The following is a 20,179-nucleotide window of genomic DNA, read 5'->3' as shown; positions in this document are numbered from 1 at the left end:
ATAAGAGATAAGTGGCAGGTAAAACATGCATAGAAGGAGCAAAGTACCCAGAATCTGGATGAAGAAAGAATAGAAGCAAATCTACACAAACAATGAAACCCCGCTCTAGAGGGTCTCTAGAGGAGATGTTAACCACCTAAGCTTTTCCACCAGGCCTGATAATATTAATTGGTGGCTTCATCACTCCATACTCATCTTTGCTACTTTTTAGAATTGTGTGTAAAGAAAAACAATGTAAATCACAAATAAAAGTTTCATTTAAAAAAAATTTGCTCAAACTTCTCAAAGACTTGGATATTTAGCACTTTAACCTCTCCTTTCACAATACAATTTACACCTTCCGCTTCAAATAATGAATACCACACACAAATTAAGAGGAAGGCTTTTGAATAACAGGACCCAATACCATTCTTTCTACTTTTTTTTTGTTTTGTTTCTAACTGAAAGAAGGATTAAGACAAGAAAAAATAATGGCTACCTTTGATTTCTGTACCTATGTATTAATGAACAATCAGTACGTATGATACAAATGAACGAAGCCATTAGAAACTAATACCATGGATATGATGAAAACGCACCAGTGTCTTCAAAAGCTGCACAGCATAAGGTGTTCTAACATGAAGAGAAGGCTGAAAGCCTTTTGGTTATATTAACACAAGATGTTGCAGATGTTATTCTGGATTTTAACTTCTAAAGAATCCTTTCAAACCACTCAGTATTATAAAACTTGTTGGAGCATTCCAATACATCTTCCATTTTTTAGTTCTTTTCTCAGAATAGCTCTCTAAAATGTGGTGTCAAACAACTTCATGAAATTACAATTATCTCTTCCCTCCATCCTCCCAACACAGGTCAAAGACACTAGGAATATCAAAAAGGTCATTCCCATTAAAATCCCTTCTTGATGGTGGCAATTTACGCTCTTAACCACAAATGTTATCTAAAAGAAATTCAATTAAAAGCTGAAATTGTTGTAGGTATACACTTGGGCTTAAAATCCAACATTGCTTTATCTCCCATTATTTTTTCCTCTTTCTGTCTTTTGAAGCTATACTTTCATTTCTTTCAGTATATTTTTCTAACTCTGTCTTACCAGCTATGCCACTTTGAAACATGTCACACAGGTTCTGGAAGCCTAATTCTCTCCTTCCACTTATGCACTGCTGCTGTATTTAATGAGCCAGATTTCCTCAGGACAGTAAGAAACAGACTTTTTAAGTAGCTCTGGAAAACTATTAAATCCAGTCTTCCGCCTCTCTGTTTTTAAGACCCAAAACAATGTCCGGGATAGGTACTAACCCATATTGTGTATGGAAGCTACTGTCAACAACCCTACTTCTCTCTTCTCACACTTGTGAATCTTCAACTAGGGATCTAGACATGAAAATGACAGCTATAACCAAGTGCACATTAAGAAGAAAATGAATGTTCTAACAGCCCATGACCTCTACTCCTGAGAACAGCACCCTATAGAGTTTTGGAAGTGCTGCATGCAAAAATCAGCTTCAGTGCTGGGCTGCAGCAGCACATTCATTCTGAAGAGGGATAAAAGAAAATAGTAACGCAAAATTGTGTCAATGAATTTATCTACCAATTTATTTACTGGATGCAATCACTGAATGACACAGCCATACAAATTATGACATAATTCACAGGTTCTACATTCTCAGCTTCAGAGAACTCCTTGATAATCACTCCCTACTGCCTGGCAAAGCCATGAGAATATTTGTGACTTTTGTGACCACAAAATGAACCACCAGTCACAGTAACAATTTACTAAACTGTGACTCTCTCTCTTTTATCTCATATGTGAGCCAAGAAGCAGTTAACAATGATGACATTAAAAACTACAGCACCGAGGTATCCGAGTTAACACCTTACCACTATGAAGAGGGCAGCTCACACTTCTTGCAGCTATTGTTCCAGTTTCTCTACAACCTCAATTAGACATCTCTTCTTTTAGTTCACATTCTGAGGTTTTCAACAGAGCCATAACAGCTAGGGCCTGATGGGGGCTGGGGGCGGTAAGCAAAAGATACTGGCTAACAAGGTAGCAGATTTAGAAAGGTGTCAATAAGCAATGCCACTGCTCAGGAGATGAGTCTTGATATTGGTGTCACACAGCACGTACCCAAAGTACATTCTCTGTAGACCTACCACAGCTAACATACAACTACAACATAGATTAGGAGGGGCATACAATGTCATTACAGACATAATTAGGGAAGCAGAACACTGACAAACTTCAGTCTCTGAAGCCATCCTTTTGCTATTCAATGAATGCACAGTAGCTTGAATTAGGCTAGTATAATAATTAAACTTTTTCTAAAGAACAACTGGGAAGCAAAATTATGCTGTAGATGAAACAACCACCACTTCAAACACAGCAGTAAGTTTTATAACATTTCTTAATTTAATAACAGATCAATGCTCAGATGACATGCTCAGCAAAACCAGAACTTGATTATTGTGTGAATGCCTTGTTTGCAGGGCCTGGAGAGCCATGCCCAGGGCAGGTCTCCATCATGAATAAAGAGTTTGGTCTTGGCTGGCATCCTTCAGCTCTTGAAGGTGGTGGCCACAGGCTGCATGGACCAAAGCACACAGTCACAACCGCTGCCAATCAGCACCAGCCATGACCATCTCATCACCTTGCATTAGCTGAAGCCTAATGACGCCTCGCTGGGTTCCTTCTGCCAGGGGACTGGCCTTTTGACACCACCTCGGGAATATTACATGGATATAAGGTCATGGTGCACCGGGAACAGGGCAGATGAGAAAATATTTATAGGGGTGTAAGTGTCACCAAAACTGGGAAAAGAAACGCCTTAACACCGGTGTAGTTTTAAGAAGCTAGGCATTCTATTCATTACTGGATACACCGGGGAGATCAACCTGCCTACCGTGTACATCAACGGTTATGAGTAGCAGGTTTTATACACTGAACTTATGTATTATATTTTGCATTAAAATCATGCATATTAATCACATTTCACAATACCAATTATAGAAGGTATCTTCCTCCTCACGCATGCTCCCCACAGTCCTTTATTGAGTCTGAGGTCTGCAAAGTAGCCCCCTACACTATTCTGTTGGCATCTGGCCACATCTGAAGTTTCCACATAAGCTTCAAAATAAAGGTTATCTTGACCTTCCATCTCTTTTGGCTCCTGAAGACTGGCCAGATGCCAGTCTTCATGCTGCACCATTATCTATGCCTCAAATATCGCAAACGGAGAGGACTTAACTGTTCATTAATGGCTATAAATTGGAGAGGGAAAGATTGAGACAGGACATACAGAGGAAATTCTTCACAATGAGGGTGGTGAGGAACCGGAACAGGTTGCCCAGGGAAGCTGCTGATGTCCCATGCCTGGAGGTGTTGGAGGCCAGGGTGGACGAGGCTTTGAGCAACCTGATCCAATGGGTGGTGTCCCTGCCCATGGCAGTGGGGTTCAAACTGGATGATCTTTGAGGTCCCTTCCAAATCACTTAATCATGGAATGTTTGAGTAACTTCCAAAATTAAATTAGATATTAGTGCATACGCTGCATTCTACAGAGCCGCTCATCTTGGTTTGCTCAGGGCTACAACATAAGAACACGGGTTTAAATTCGCTTCTGGGGATACGTGGTTGTAACTGCTTGGACGAGACCTTGGTAACATGAAGCCAAGGACCACACAACTGTGGTACCTCACCTTCAAGTTCGCTTTCCGGTCAAAGAGGTGTCTACAGCAGGTGGGGCAGCAGCACAGCCCACTGCGGATGCCTTGGAGCCTCCTGCGCAGCCGCTGGGGCTGCAGCCCCTGCCTTGGGAGGTCAGGGCTGAGGAGGGAAGGGGTGGTGGGGCACCCAAGCCCCTTGGAGTGGCCCTTCCCAGTGAATCCAAAAATGATGGTAAATAAACTCTCTAAGACTTCTTTTGGAGGTTTAGAAAGCAAGCGCTCTTTATCAAGACTGGGCAACACGAGGGAGCAATCTCCATCCATAGCACGCAGTGAGACAAGAGCTGGGACAGAATGGATTTCACACTCACATGCACGTGTATGAATTGTCCCAGAAATCTTACGCATATTTTATTACTTCCCAAGGTCTAATTCTAATGTTATTATGAACTTCACAACAGTCAAATCTATTGCTTATTTGGAGCTTGGTCTGACCTTGCCTTTGAGACAGGGAAAGGCTGCAAACAGAGGTGATGATAGATTATACCTCTGCTCAACACAGATCATATTAGATACAAGATGTTTATGGAAATGAAAGAACATGCTATATAAAAAAACAGACACGCTATCAGAGGGACATCCTGTCTGACCTTCAAAAAACATACCTAGTTGGATGAACTTAACTCTACTGTAGGTTCTGCCCCTCTATTCCTCTCTTTGGAGACCTCACCTGGAGTAGCGTGCCCAGTCCTGGAATCTTCAACATAAGGATATGGAGCTGTTGGAACGGGTCCAGAGGAGGCTACAAGGATGATCAGAGGGCTGGAGCACCTTTCACATGAGGACAGGCTGAGAGCTAGGGTTGCTCAGCCTGGAGAAGAGAAGGCTCCGAGAAGACCTTATAGCAACCTTCCAGTACCTGAAGCAGGTATGGGAAAGCTGGGGAGGGACTGTTCACCGAGGCTTGTAGTGATAGGACTAGGGGCAATAGGTATAAACGGGAGCGGGGCAGATTTAGACTAGGCATAAGGAGGAATTGTTTCACGATGAGAGCGGTGGCACAGGTTGCCCAGGGAAGCTGTGGCTGCCCCATCCCTGGAGGTGTTCAAGGCCAGGCTGGATGGGGCCTTGGGCAGCCTGCTCTGGTCGGAGGTGTCCCTGCCCACGGCAGCGCGGTTGGAGCCGGATGATCTTTACGGTCCCTTCCGACCCAAACCGTTCTACGACTCTGTGATTCCACTTAGTGTAACAGCAACTGCTCCTCGTACCACCGGCCCCCGCCCCGCCCGCTCTCCTGGCGAGCGAGCGGCGGGGCTCCCACCGGCAGCCCCAGCGCGGCGGCGCCGAGGGAGGGAGGCGCGAGGGCCCCCCCCCGCTCCGCCACGCTTTTCCCGCCTCGCTGCACGCGCGCGGCCGCCCCTACCTGCGGCGCCAGGGGGAGGCTCCATCCGCGGCTCTACGCTAACGGCGGCGGCTGCGCACACTGCGCCGCGACCCCCCCGCTACCCTCACCCAGCCGCCTGCCGCGCAAGCGCGGGGCGGCCGAGCTCCGCCCCCCCCCCACGCCGGGCACGGGGCAGGGAGCTGCGAGCAGGGGCGGGGGCGCGCGGCGGGGCGGGGCGCGCACGCGCGGGGCGGGGCGGGCTGTGGGACCTTGAGCGTCCCTGCCCCGCGCTGGGGGGGCGGTCGCTGTGAGGCGAGAAGTAGGTGCTGTGGCAAAAGGTGGGATGTTGTGGATTTAAGCTAAAGTTACACCTAAGTATTTGGTTTTGTTTTTTTAAAGTCAGACAAATTGTCCCTCTGAGAGCGTGTTTGCTTTCAAACAGTGTATTTTTCACAGAATCATAGAACCACTAGGTTGGAAAAGATGTCCAGGACCATCGAGTCCAACCATTCTTATCAATCAGCAAACCATGCCCCTCAGCGCCTTATCCACCGGTCTTTTAAACGCCTGCAGGGATGGTGACTCAACCACCTTCCTGGGCAGCCTCTGCCAGTGCCCAATGGACGTTTCTGTGAATTTTTTTTTTCTAGATATCCAGTCTGAACTTCCCCTGGCAGAGCTTGAGGCCATTCCCCCTTGTTCTGTCCCTGGTCACCTGGGAGAAGAGACCAGCTCCCTCCGCTCCACAACCTCCTTTCAGGTAGCTGTAGAGAGCAATGAGGTCTCCCTTCAGCCTCCTCTTCTCCAGGCTAAACAACCCCAGTTCCCTCAGCTGCTCCTCCTAAGTCTTGTTCTCCAGCCCCTTCACCAGCTTCATTGCTCTTCTCTGGACTCGCTCCAGAGCCTCAACATCCTTCTTGTGGCGAGGGGCCTGAACATACTTCACACAGTATTTGAGGTGCAGTCTCACCAGTGCCGAGTACAGAGGGAGAATAACCTCCCTGGACCTGCTGGTCACACCGTTTCTGATCCAAGCCAAGATGCCATTGGCCTTCTTGGCCACCTGGGCACACTGCTGGCTCATGTTCAGTCGCTGTCAACGAACACCCCCAGGTCCTTCTCCTCCAGGCAGCTTTCTAGCCACTCTTCCCCTACTCTGTAGCACTGCATAGGGTTGTTGTGCCCCAAGTGCAGGACCCGGCATTTGGCCTTGTTAAACCTCAAACTTTCCAGACGCTGTTCATTCTTCAGAGATGATGACGGCTTGTGTGTAGTGTGATCTGTGGTGAACGGATGTTTCTGCTTCTGTAAACACTTCTATTTGAAGTCTTTCCCTATCTCAAATGCAAGGTCAGGCAAAGCCGGCACCAGCTCCGAGTAGCAAGAGATTTGACTGTTGTGAAGTTCATAATAACATTAAAATTAATTCTTGGAAATTAATAAATATGCATAAGATTTCTAGGAAAAATTATACATATGCACGCAAGTGGGAAATATGTTCTGTCCCCAGCTCTTCGCTTGCTGCACACGATTGTTGGAGATCACTCCCTCATGTTGCCCAGCCCTCATAAATGGTGTTTGTTTTCTAAAACTCCAAAATGAGTTTAAGAGAGTCCATTTGCTGGTATTTTCATTATCAACTGAGGAGTCCCAGCAGGACCAGGTATGAAGAACAGCAGCTTCCCTGTGAGCCCCATGCAAACTTGTCATAGGATCAGAATATCCTGAGTTGGAAAGGGCCAACAAGGGTCATCGAGTCCGACTCCTGTCCCTGCACAGGACAACCTCAAAGTAGACAACATATGTCTGAGGGCATTATCCAAATCCTTCTTGAATATTGCCAGGCGTGGCACCATGACTGCTTCCCTGTGGAGCCTGTTCCAGTGCTCCATCACTGTCTAGGTGAAGAACCTTTTCCTAATGTCCAAGCTAAACCTCCGCTGGTGCATCTTCCTGCCATTCCCTTGGGTCGTAACATTGGTTGCCAGATAGAAGACATCAGCACATGCTCATCCTCCTCCCTTGTGAGGAAGCTGTAGACCACTAGGAGGTCTCCCCTCCACCTCCTCTTCTCTGGACTGAACAGAACAAGTCACTTTAGCTGCTCTCATAGGCTTCCCCTCACCAATTTTGTAGCCCTCCTCTGGCCACTTGTGGCAGCCTCTGGCCGAGGGAGCCCTTGGAGTGCCTGAGGCTTCTGCAGCAAGAAGCTGAAGTAGAAGATGATGGTTACAGTGGTGGCCATATTTATCAATTAGTTGGTTTGAGCCATTTATAAAGGGCTTCCCAGTATATGGGCAAGACACCTGCACCCCTGTCTCTGGGACCACATTCCTGCAGCAGGTGCTCAGCTGATGAAGGAATCAGGAAATGCAGTGTCCCACCAGAAACTCAGGAAAAATACAGTTAGGGAAATGCCCGTTTCTGCCCAGTGACTTGGGGGAGCTGGGTTACTCCTTAGCTCAGTTACTTACGGCTTACATTTTTTTTACCTCTGTTTAAGCAGTTCAGCATCAGGGGTTTCAAGTATTTCCATTGTATATTGTGTCTGCATTAAAAGGTCAAACAGATGCTTTTGAAATGCTATAGAGGCATGAAGACAGGCTAGTAGCTGTCTGGTTATTACAAACACGCAGATTTTAAGGTAAAATTTGAAGAACAGTGCTGATGCTCATGAAAAGCTTTTATACAGATTAGGAAGTCTATAGAAAGAATACAAAATGCTTTTTTTGAGTAGTGTTGCTAGAATTTGGTACTGTCAAAAATTACTAATTTATCTATGCATCCTTTTGGTCTGCCTGTGTAAGTAAGCATTGAGAAATAAGTGATGAATACTTTAATGTCAAAGGAGTAATCCTGGTGGTATCTTTTATTTATGAGTCTGTAGTGTACTTAACTGACTTTCTCTTGTTATTAGTGGCATGAGACCACTCTAGAAACAAAATGCAAGATAAAAGAACTGTGCATTGTAAAACTCGAGAACACAATTCCCTAGAAATTAAAAGATGTGAAAAATAAGGAGATGGAGTAAGAGCTGAAACTCAGGACTTATTTTTAACAAATGCACTCCAGAATTTTCAAAAAGCCTACAGTCTTCTCCTGTCTTCAGTATTTTAGACTGACAGCTGGTACTGAAAATTAGTCAGTTTGTGCAGTAGCCACTTATACGAGGCTGCAAAAATTCTTATAAATATAGCATTTCAACTGATACCATACATTGTTATGTCCTGTTCAGTGGAAAGGTGAGATTTAAACGTTACATTCTCTGGGAAGTGAGAAGTCCAGGAGGCTTCCCCAGATGCCAGACAGACCTTACATGCCTATGGAAGATAACAAGGAGCAATCTAGAAAAAATCAGTAGGAAGAATTTTTATCACAGTTACCATGTTATTTATTCTTAAAATCAATTTTCATTAAATTAAAGGTATGAGTTTCAAGTCCACTTTTTTTTCCCCACATTTACATTATTTTCCCAATACTCAGTCTCTTTATTTGGAAATGGATTGTTTCAACTTGAGGCCACAGTAAGAGCCAAGTTTTTCATGCTGATACATTCACAGAAATTAGTAGAGCGTGATGTAGTCAAAATCTTACACACGAATGCTTCTGGCTTTACTGATCTAGAGCATTTCCGTTATACAGCATTAAGTGTCTGTATGCTTTTTTTTTTTTTCAATCCACTAGTTTGATCTCATTCCTTTGAGTAAAATGTGGATATTACAATTGTTTTTTGTAACTTTATATACCACTTCAGTTAATGTTCATATATTGATTTGAGAATTTTAATTTAACAGGACTGAAAATGCAACATATCAATTTCTTTGTATTAAGGGTTTTTGGACTATGCCACTTGTGCAATGAATATAAGAAAGGATTAGAAAAAAGATACTGTCAACCAGTACTCCCAGATCCTTTTCTGCAGGGCTGCCCTTGAGCCACTCCTCTCCCAGTTTATACTTGTGCCTGGCATTATTCCATCCTAGGTAAATAATCTGGCATGGTGACTTGTTAAATTTCATCCCATTAACCATAGCCAAATGTTTCAGCCTACCCAGATCCCTCTGCAAGGCATCCTTTTCCTCAAGACAATCAACAGCCTGTCCCTGTTTGGTATCATCAGCAAAGTTGCTACTGGAGCGTTCAACTCCTGAGTCCAGATCATTGATAAATATATGGAGCAGAACTGGCCCTAGAATTGAGCCCTGAGGAACCCTGCTGGTGACTGCTTACCAGCCAGGTGTAGCCCCATTCACTAAAGCCCTTTGAGCTCTGCTCTTGAGCCAGTTCTTTGCCCAACACACTGTGAACCCACTTGACCCACAACTGGACAACTTGACTGGAAGGATGCTGTGAGGTACAGTACCAAAAGCCTTTCTAAAATCCAGAAAAACTACATCCACCACCTTCCCTTCATCCGCTAGGTGGGGGACCCTATCATAGGAGGGGATCAAATTCGTTAAACAAGGCTTTCCCTTTGCAAACCTACATTGGCTGTGCTGGATGATTGCATTCTTCTTTACATCTTATTTACTGCTTTCACTCATGTAAAAGTGCCTTTTAGGTGAACTCTACCTGTAGGAGCATTCAAGGGTATGAATGGATGGTTTCATTAAAAGAAAAAAAAAAGAAAAAGAAAAAAAAAAAAAGAAAAAGAAAAAAAAAAGAAAAAAAAAAGAAAAAAATAAAGAAAAAAAAGTGCAAAGTGGGTCTCCTTAAACACAACGTCTACCTTGCATCTTATCCCAGGAGAGAGTTTTGAAATAGCATCTGGAGTATGTAATTTGTGTTTAGTCAAATCTTTTTTTAAAATGAATCTTGCACAAGTTCTGCAGCCCTGTGAAGTTATGCTGAAATGTGTGGTGCTTTTGCTATGTAGCTCTTTGATACAAGTTAGTACCACGTGCTTCATTTAAGTGACATACTTAACCAGAAAACTTGCTTAATTGTGACATCTCCTGAGGCACTGATATAAGACCAGTAGTACTTAATACACACAACTGTTACTTGACAGGGTCTTAGTGGGACGTTGGCTACTGCTTACTAGAATCAGCCCCTGGTTAGTTATTCAGTGCTGCATATGTCATCTGTAACAGTCTCTTGGAACTTGTCTATACAAGGACAATTATCCCCTCAATTAATTCTCTGATGGTAAAACGCTGGGTGCTCTAGTGAAAATTGACTGGTGATGGTGGTCATAGCTTTCTGCGCTGATTGTTACAGTGGGAAAGATGTGGTAACTTCCTTTACAGTCTTGAAGGATGCTTGAGAGAATGTTTTTCTTATAAAACTAAAAATAAGAGTATAGTCATCCGTAGTGTTGAATTGTAGTCATTTCTGTTTTTCTAAGATTCATATTGTCATTTGATTAGTTAATCGCCTATTTTCAAGAGTGTGAACATATTTTCACACTTCAACCAAGACAGTGTTAACAATGAAACTATAGATAGCAATAGAGATTAATTATCTATTGCACAAGTCTCTGCACCTTGTTCTTACCAGATAAATAGAGCTTATCTGTCTGCGCACAGGTGTGATTTTCTTTTTTTTTTAAACTCCAAACAGTAGCCTTGGTCAAATGAGTTCAAAGGAATATTTTCAAGTGGCACCTCTTCAGCGTGTTCGCTGTTGACATTTTTGATCTTATTTCATGAAATATAACTTCCAGTAAAAGGCTGTGATTCTTTGCTAAGCTTACATGTGTGAAGAACATTCACTCATAGGTGAGAGATGTGGGGGAGCTTTAAATGAGAGTTAACATTTGCAATCAAAGTAACATTTCGTTCTCCTCTTAAGGGAGTGTACTTTTACTGAAGCCACTGTAAAGTTGTTCAAAGCCTTATTTGCCATTTGAGATGGTCACTGGTTGGAGGCGTGTCTTCTGTAAGAGGGAAAAAGCTGTCTCTGTTTTTTGTCTCTATAATTAAAGGTTTAAAGATTGGAGGTCTTCATAGCAGAATCTGGTATTGTAGAAAGAGGAAATACCAGGCACATTGAACTATTTCTGTCCTGTCTTATTCATCTATAATTTTGCTTGTTCTGATGAGTGGGTACTAGTGGCTTGTTAGACCTCTGAACCTGCAGTCTGCCAAATCTCACATAACTGACTTTTGCAGTCACTTCGCAGTGCAAGATTTAGCACTGTGTTGCCTTGGCCTCTCCCATGTTCTAGAAGAGCTGCATCTGGTGTGTCCCTAGGTGACACACTCCATGGTGGCAGTGATTATGACAAGTCCCGTGGTCTGTCTCTTACCACTTTACTGAGAATGAAACCTTTCTCTTCACGGGCCAGGCTTTTCCACTTATGTTTCAGGGGAGATGGAAGCATTGAATCACAGTCACTACCATAATTTGTTTGTTGTCTTTCTAGCAAGAAGTCACTGAAGTATTATCTAGGGAGCTGACCATCTGCGCAACAAGAAAAATTGCATCAAATAGTAATTACATTTGCCATTCACTACTAGATCTGATTGGCAGAGTGAAAAACACTTTGATTCTCTTCCTTTTGCAAAGTCCTCAGCAGCACAATCTTTCACTGGCTTCTGTTTCCTTAAAACATCCTCGTTTATCTCAATAGATTCAGATGTACCCCAAAGTTGTAAACTATATACCAGATGTACATAGATCAGCATCAAGATTTTCAAATAACAGTAGTTCAGCAATGTAAAAGGGAAGGCCCACCACCAAGACAAGCTAGTCTATGAACTTTCATGATTTGATATACTCTGCTTACAAGAACAATTACTTGTCAGGCTATGGTCAGAATGTTTTCTTGTCCAACTACATCCACAACAATAATAGGCTGATTCTCACTTGCATCAGAGTTTTAATTTGGAAGTTTATTTCAGTCCTTACTGAAGCTTCTGATTTTCATTTTCCCTCCTTCTGGCTCTGCATGCAGTCACAAGTTTTCTTTCTGTTTATGATTTTCTTTAAAAAGCTACTGAGCCATTCTCCTGATTAATCCTTTCCCATTTTCTTAAATGCTATGCAGAGGAGAGCTAGTCTCTGATCTTAAATATTTAAAAGGAAATGATTCAATGATCAACGTGGCTTCTAGTAACCACTGTATGGTGCAGTCTTCTGGGCATGTGAGCTGGCACTAGTGCCATCTTTCTGTCTTTCTGTTAGTATGAGCACGGACATTTCCTAATCTCTCCTTGGTCTGATTTCAATTTGTTTGGGGTTTTTTTTGACACAGTAAAGAATGCTTCTATGGCAGCAGGCTCTGAAGTTTTAAGGTACGTACCAATACATTCCTTAATGCAGGCAGGTATTACAGCTCTGTCCTTGCTGTCAGGCATTATTACAAGCATAGAAAATGAAGCAGAGTTTGGCCATTAATAACTGAACCACATTGTGCAATCAGTCCTTTTTGAGCACTAGTCTTGTTTGTACACACACTTTATCTAGTAAATCTCCGCTTAGAGACACAAATCCTCTTAACTGCTGGTTGATTCTCTTAAGAATCATAGTCTGTTTTGTTAATTCTGGAAATATTTACTTCTTATAGGTCACTCCACCTTGTAATGCCAGACCACGATTCTGCCTTGAAGTTCAACTGTAGTAGTTACTTTTTTCATCTCTAAACCTCAAAAAGCCTTACAGAACAGGAAACAGCAGTACAAATAGTTAAAGCAATTTGCTTGACTCTGCAGTCAGAGTAGAGATTTGAAGATCAGGCTCCTCAATTTATAGTCCACTGAGATGACATGAGATCATAACAGTACTCATAGTTCAGGAAATTAGAACTAAGTACAATCCATGCTTTTGCATTTGTATTGGCGTCGGTGGAAATGGTAAGATCTGAGTCACTGGAGCAGAAGACAAAGGCGATTAAACAAAAGCTACTTAATGTATATAGAGAAGGATGCAGAAATGAATGCGAAATAGAAGTCATTGCTAAATGTGATCCTGATACTGTCTGAAAAACCTTTTCTGTCAGCAGATGACTACTTTTTTTCATGCATCAAACTCTCAATATTTAGCTTATAGTAAATCTGCATACCTATCTGTGTTCCCTGCAGTATGGTGGTGTTACATAATTATCTATGATGTTATATTTGCATACTTCCTTGGTTTACATTGTTGAGAAGTCTATGGTTGTTTGTCTCTTTTTTCATAAAATATAAAAACAATCCGAGATACTGGGATTTATGTTCCATAAAACTTATAATAATTAAATATTTGCATTACACTTCCACTTGTTTCAAATTCAAACTTGACACTGACCTGATAAACAGGATGTGAGTAGAGTAAGATAATTTTCCTACCATGACTGATATGATCAAAACACGTTATTTTATAAAAGCTTTTCCCTTCCTTTAGTTTTTAGGTGTATAAGGGTGATGCAACACTAATAATGCTGAAAACTTAGTTTCTCTGTATTCACCAGTTTGGAAAATTCAATCTGACTTTAACAGTACTCTGCTAAGAAGCCTTAACTCACCAGTGCTGATTCTGTAGTTTTACTTACTGAGATATGGAAGTTATCAAGAGGAAGTATTGGCAGTCATAAAACTGCAGAACCTGAAGTTCAGAAAGGGAAAAGTTTTTCATGCTTCTCTGTATTCATCCACTGCTTTGGAAATCAGCTTCTTATTTCCTAGTGTCTTACCTATATTGTGCAATTAAGCACTTGTCTGTTTTTAAAGACAGGAGTCTTACTGTTGAGTGCAGTGAAATTATCACGTCACATATTCTTGAGCTGAGAAATTCTCATTGTAGCTGCAAACAAATGGGATTTTTATCCCTGTCTGCCTTTCTTATGTTATTTTTGTTGCTGAGTATGGTTTTATGGTTGCTATACTTTCGTCTGCTAACATTCATTTCAATGTTAAGGCAGCACTGAGTGCAGAGAAGGGCGATCTGTTTTGAAAACTTTGGTTTTGACATGTATTTTGCTGGAATATGATTCTGGTACATTCCTAATTGTCTGCCCTGCTGGGATATTTGCATCCTTAAGCAATACAGGTTTTGTGCAACTCCAGTTCTGATGGCTGGTTGGTGAAGGTGAGTTGCTGTTGATGTGGCAAACAATAGTATCATCCAGAGAATCCTGAGATATTTTTTGGTCTGATTAATCTGACATATTGTAATACACAGAATTTCTACAAAAACTCAGAAGATTTATACAATTGATTCCAGTTGTGTTCAGAAGGTCGTAAGATCCTGACAACTTCTACATTCAAATTCTTTGCTGCAAAATATTTAAGTAACTATCTTGTTTGATCTGTCTGCATATCTGTTCAAAAAAATCTCATAATAGAAACAATTAAAATGACATAACAGCCAGAATTCAGTAAGGGCAAAGGGAGCAAAAAGGTATCACAGATGTCGTATTTGGTACAAACACATCTATTATCATTATACATATGTAATGTCTGATGAATGTTGTATATGTTTTGTACGTATGTGTTTAATTCTCTTTCCTACCTATCCTAAAGAATTAGGAAGGAACACAGCATCAAAGATGACATGGTTGAACAGTAATGTGTAAAAGGAAGTGTAACTAAGATTTAACTTTCTGTCATGTTTTTACATAACTAGGGCTAAGTGTTAATCAACTCAGAAAAGCAGAAGTTTTTGGTCAAGCTATTTCAAATTCATTGTTTCTTGGATTTTTTTTTTATCCCACTTTTTATAACACCTTTTCTTTACTTTCAGTGACTAATTCACATTTTGAAGAAAAGAATAGTCAGTGCTGTAAACTTCCGGTAAGGTTCATAAAGTCTCTGAGATTTCCCAGAACTTCTACAACAAAATTAGGGGAGAGCAAATTTGGTACTTCTTTTAAGTCAAAGTCTTGAAACAAACAGCAAATTATTCTTTTAAAAATTAACAATTATGAAAATAACATAGAGAAGTACCAAAGCATAGAAAACAATTAGAACACCCATCCTCCCAGTCTTTCTGTGTTTTACTTTGAATGGGAATTTGGAAATGTAACTAAATCCACTGCAGAGGATGAATCAACTCTTTTATCCTGAGCATTGTGTTCTATGAGAGAAACATGTAAATCTCCCTCAGTGTTATAATTTGTATTTGGTTAAGTACCAAAAAGTTGATTGCAGAGTGTGATGAATCAATTCCCATGCTGGGATAAGCCATAGAAAAGTGAAGCTTAGGTTTCAATTTCGTCATTATCTGATACAGAGCAGCAGATTATGAATAACAGCAAGATTTTAACCCCTGTGTTCTTAAAATATTATTGCATTTGGAATTTCAGAATAACTCTTTATCACTTGGCTGTGCTATATACTGTTGCCAATATCTATAGAAATGTAAGTTCTGTTTGTTTTGTGGGTCCTTTCTCCCTGTTTAGAAAAGTTTTTAAGAAGTGGAAATATAAATTGTTTGATGGTTACTTCCTCTGCTAGAAATTCTTAGCAACATGGAGACAGCCAAGTTAGCTGTAGAAATCATAGCACCTTTAGAGAATTACTATTACATTTTGTATTTTTTATTATGTTTATTGTGTGTGTTTTTAACAAGTGCTTCTTACACCTTCTTGTTATGTTTCTTGATTTTTCATTCCAGAAATATATACTGAAGTATAGTATCTTAATGTTATATCTTTTCTTCCATTGCTATTTCATGCATGGAAAAACATTTGTTATTCTTGCATTCTCTATTACAAGCATGACAGCTTGGCCCTTTGTAATGCAAAAGAAACACTTTCTATCAGTTTTAGCAGAAGAAGCAGCATGGTGTTGCAAAACTTTATCTGCCGTCTCAGGCAAATGGCATCCTTGGTATGGTTCCAATTTCGAACTTATTGGTATGCCAGTTATGCTGTCATGTAGTATCCTCCAGTTAATTGATATAATTCAGTTTCGACCACAGTTCATCTCCAGGATTGTTATATTAATGGTCTTTCTTGCCATCCTTTATTTTTCCATGCAAGATTTTGTTTACTTTTTTGAATAAAAAGTTTTGGTTGGTGAGTGGCACCTGATTTGTACCTTTATTGACAAATTTACCAAATCAAAATGGGTTTGTGGCTGAACTGAAGTTTCTGCAGATACAGTTTTACACTACCTTCATATTCATCTGTTTCTTACATAGCAATTTACACATTAACTTACTTTTTACCATAAAAGGCAATCCCTAAAATGGAGTGTCAAGTCATTAAGAATACTGCATATGCGTGGATACTACCATTTTGAAGTCCTGAAATGCATTTGCAGTTTTGCAACAGTGATGGTAGCTATTGATACCATAGCTGAAAGTAAATAACTACTTCTGTAATTTTGCTGTCGTATTCTTTGAATTTACTTGACATCGTCTTTTTAGTTGAAAAATCGTGGGAAATTTTGAATTTTTTTTTTTAAGCTCATATATGGTTTACACAAGCAGAAATACTTCTTAATTTAAAAAAAATGAAGCTGTTTGCTGTAACTTTAAGATTCTAGAATAGTATGATGTTCAAGAATGTTTCATGATTATTTCAGTTGTAGATTTAATCATGGAAGACCAAGCTCCTCACATGTATGAGACAGAGTATAATCCTAACCAGGACCATCCAGCATAAGTGCAAGCAAAGGACCTCTAGAACGGTGTAACCAGTTATGATGGCAGCTTAATCTCCAATTGTGTTTTTATCACGTATTCAACAAAGATAAAGGACTTCTTGTTCCAAAGAAAATATAACAGTACCTAGCTTTATATAATTAAAAGGTTATTTTGAAAAATTTAGCATTAAGCTAAAATGACTCTCCTGATGCTCATTAGGGCATCCATCTATTAAACACAAATTGTATTGAATTTTGTCTTACTTAGCCCAAGTTCTGCCTGAGCTAAAGCTCATCTAGAATATTACAACTGCACAGACATAATTCTTTTGATATTGAGGAAATATATGTTGGCCTTTTTATTGACTTTCTGTTTAGCAAGCCATGTTCTGCTTTGAACATAAAGATTTTAAAATGTCCACTTCAGCATCAATATTTCATTTTGTTGTTGTAGCAAAAACCTGACTATCTGCAAACTCCGAGTACCAATCAGGTTAGCCCTGCAGGCTTCCAGCTGAGGAGCTCAGTTTCCTTGACAGGGGTGACACTCAGTCTCCAGGGTGGAGGCCCTAGAAAGCACCTTAGGGAGACCTCCTGCTGGTGATGAACCAGCACTAGGAGGCTGAGAAGCAGCTGCAGCAAGAACTGCTCGCCAGCCTGCCTGCTGGAGGTATGGGGCTATGGCAGCACAGAGCCAGGGTGGGGGAAAGCAGCAGAATCTCAGCAGCACAGTTCTTGCCAGGTTAGGGAATGTGTAACGGAGCAGCTGTTGGATATGCAGTGACAGTTACCACGACCACCATGGCTTTGCTGGCTGACAGCATGTCTCCCAAAGGGGGGTAAAGCATGGGCTACTCTAATCAGATGTTCATTCGGAGAAAAAATGAACTTTCTGTCATTCAGGTCCTTGTGGGCGCTGCAAAGAGAACAAAAGAATACAATCATTAAAAACAAAGTCACTGGATACTGACCTACATAGTGTTGAAGAAATGTGATGCTACTGCTGAGAAACTATCAAATTTGCTTTAAAAAGCAATCCTAAAGCCAAAGATTAAATCAGAATTGGTACTGTTTTGTAACAAACATACTGGAAATCAAGGGATGCTTTTAGTTTTATTGTGAAGCAAAAATTCTCCACAACAGATAGTTGTATTGACAGGGAAGAAAATCAGCTGCTGAAATAGGGAGAGAACAGGGAAGGGGGAAAGGTAGTTTTTCATTCCAGGCACAGTTTGGATATAGAATATTCCTCACAGTTCACAACAGCAATTAGGCTCTGGAAATTGGCATTAAAACCTGAGAAAGAATGAGCATACTGTCAGAATTGTTGCTTTTTTTTATAAAGAGGTTCATTCACTCTGACTCAGGGAGGAGCTGGAGTCTGTGGTGCAGGGAAAGTGGCAAGCTCTAACATACTCTAGGGCTTTGATTTATGGCATTTCATAGGAGTTAGAAGCTGTGCTATTGTAAAACAATTATTTTTCTGGGGAGCATCTGCAAGTCCCTCCTTAGAAGAAGACATGCACACACCAGTTCTATTTCTGCAGACTTAAATTCATATCCTGTTTCAGAAAAGAGAAAAATCTTTGTGGTCTCACTTCAGCTTTTACTGTGTTTGATGTGCATCAGAAATACCCTCTTAGCTTTTCACACAATATCAGTCAGAATACTACTGTAATTCTGTAAGTGCTGTGCTGTTCTGGCAAGGTGGTTTTGCCATGAACTCTTCTTTGCACTTTTTCATTTGTTTTCTCTCTCTTTTGTCATTTTCTTCAGACCACTTATGCCTCCTGAAATAAAAAGCTCCCAACTTGTACTGTATTTAAACATGAATGATACTTACTTGAAGCACGTGGGGTTTTTTCAGTTCTGTCCATTCTGTAGTCATGTATAAAAAGTCTACATTTTCCTTGCATTTTGGTGGTTAGTCGGAAGGCCATATAGCCATTTGGGCCTTTGGGAGAGATTCTTCCTGCTTTTCATTTGAAAGCAGGTCACTGCTTCTATTGATTTCTGGACTACCATATATTTTATCTGTCAGTGTCAAGTTTTAGGTCACCTCTTGTGTTGGTATTAGTGATGAAGTTGGGGTTGTATGGGAGCACACCTAGGTCGCTTTATCATTAAAGTTACCAGGGAGAATAAGTGCCCTCCTGTTTTCAACTAACAAATCTCAATGTTGTTCAAATACGTTTAGAAAGTTCATTTGTATAATTCTTCTGGTTGTTTTTGTCGTCTTCTGGCATTTCCAGCAAAAACTCAACAAAGGACTTCTTTTTTTTCTTTTACTGTTTTATAAGAACTAGGCTCATTCCTGGAATGTTGATATCAGTGTTACCCAAGTTTGAGAAAAAAAAATGAGATTAAGAGAGGGTGAGTTATTTTCTTGCAAAAATGATGATGAATGGTGACAAAAATGACCATGAGAAAATATGTAAAACTATCAAACTGAAATACAAAAACCTTTAAATATGTCACCAAACTTTTAGCTAGATGTATATTAATTTCTGCACAGAACTCATTTTAAATGTTAAAATTAATTCTTAACCACATTTGAAAGGAGAGATCTTATATTGGAAAAGAGCTCTGACATCGCTGCTTTGAAAAGTGCAACAGCAGGGTAAACTCTGCTTGCCTTTAACAGCTGTCTTCTTTAGATTTTTTCATTCCCTCTTAAGCAGAGTCAGACTTTATTTGCCTTATGCCTGTGACCTGCAGTACCCAGTGGTCTATTCTTCACAGGCACAGGCTTTGAGAAGTGCCCCTGAGTACTCTGTGCTTGATCCATGCAGCTGTCCTGAGGCAAGTGGCTTGAGGGCAGATATGATTATTTCAGAGTTTTCTGAAAGTCTGAATTGGAACTTTCAGGGTAATTTTTTAACATAGTTTACTTTTATGCTGTATTATCTTTTAACAATAACTGCTCTTTTTTTATGTCATCTTTCTAATGCACCTGTTCCATATTTGCCAAGTGATTCTTCTTCTTCAGCAGGAAATAAAAGTGGCTGTATGAAGATGAGTTCCATATTCATCTTGCAGTTATGAGACTACAGGACAAGGAAGAGAGGAATAGAGAAGGTATGTTCAGCAAGGAATGAAGAGCAATAAATTACTTATAAATTCACCAGGATATCACACAGCTCCTGACATAACTAAAAGGGCTACTACCATCACTTGGAAAAAAAATCATGTGGACCCTATTCCCCAACTGTAATTACAGTGCCCAGACAGCTCTGTTTTTTGGTGTGGGAGCACAGATTTTTCCACCTATCCTGCTCCAGTAAGGCTGCCTGCTCAGCTGGAGGGAAGAACAAAGACTACTGCTGTCCTAATACAAGCATTAGCATTCTGTTGTTTTTGTAGGCTGTTAAATATCTCCTGGAAGTGTTTCTATTTATGGCTGAAGGGTCTTATTTTGTGAAAGCAATTATATGTTTAGTTTGTTTTGCAAAAAACCCACTCCTCTGAAACCCAAAATCTGGTATCCCCCCCTAGTTTTGTAAAATTTACCAGCAATTAATCAAAACTCTAGAACATGCCAAGGCCAGTGTATTGATTAGTTGCAAAAACTAATATTAATTCATGTGTTGCTTGACTGTGGCATGTTGTCAGTGCTTTT

General features: G+C 40.6%; 1 protein-coding gene across 1 annotated transcript in view; it reads right to left on the bottom strand.

The window, feature by feature from the left end:
• The window catches only part of CMC1 (C-X9-C motif containing 1), a 43,903-nt gene extending 38,710 nt beyond the window's left edge, over positions 1 to 5,193 (bottom strand). Inside the window, exon 1 of the mRNA XM_069860074.1 lies at positions 5,090 to 5,193. Within this exon, the coding sequence (XP_069716175.1) occupies positions 5,090 to 5,114 (25 nt within the window). The 5' untranslated portion in view covers positions 5,115 to 5,193. The remainder of the gene's footprint in view (positions 1 to 5,089) is intronic.
• Between the last annotated feature and the right edge of the window lie 14,986 nt (positions 5,194 to 20,179).

The sequence above is a fragment of the Phaenicophaeus curvirostris genome, chromosome 6, assembly GCF_032191515.1.
Source record: "Phaenicophaeus curvirostris isolate KB17595 chromosome 6, BPBGC_Pcur_1.0, whole genome shotgun sequence".
NCBI classification, from domain to species: Eukaryota; Metazoa; Chordata; class Aves; order Cuculiformes; family Cuculidae; genus Phaenicophaeus; species Phaenicophaeus curvirostris.
This window is presented reverse-complemented; position numbering and strand designations above follow the sequence as displayed.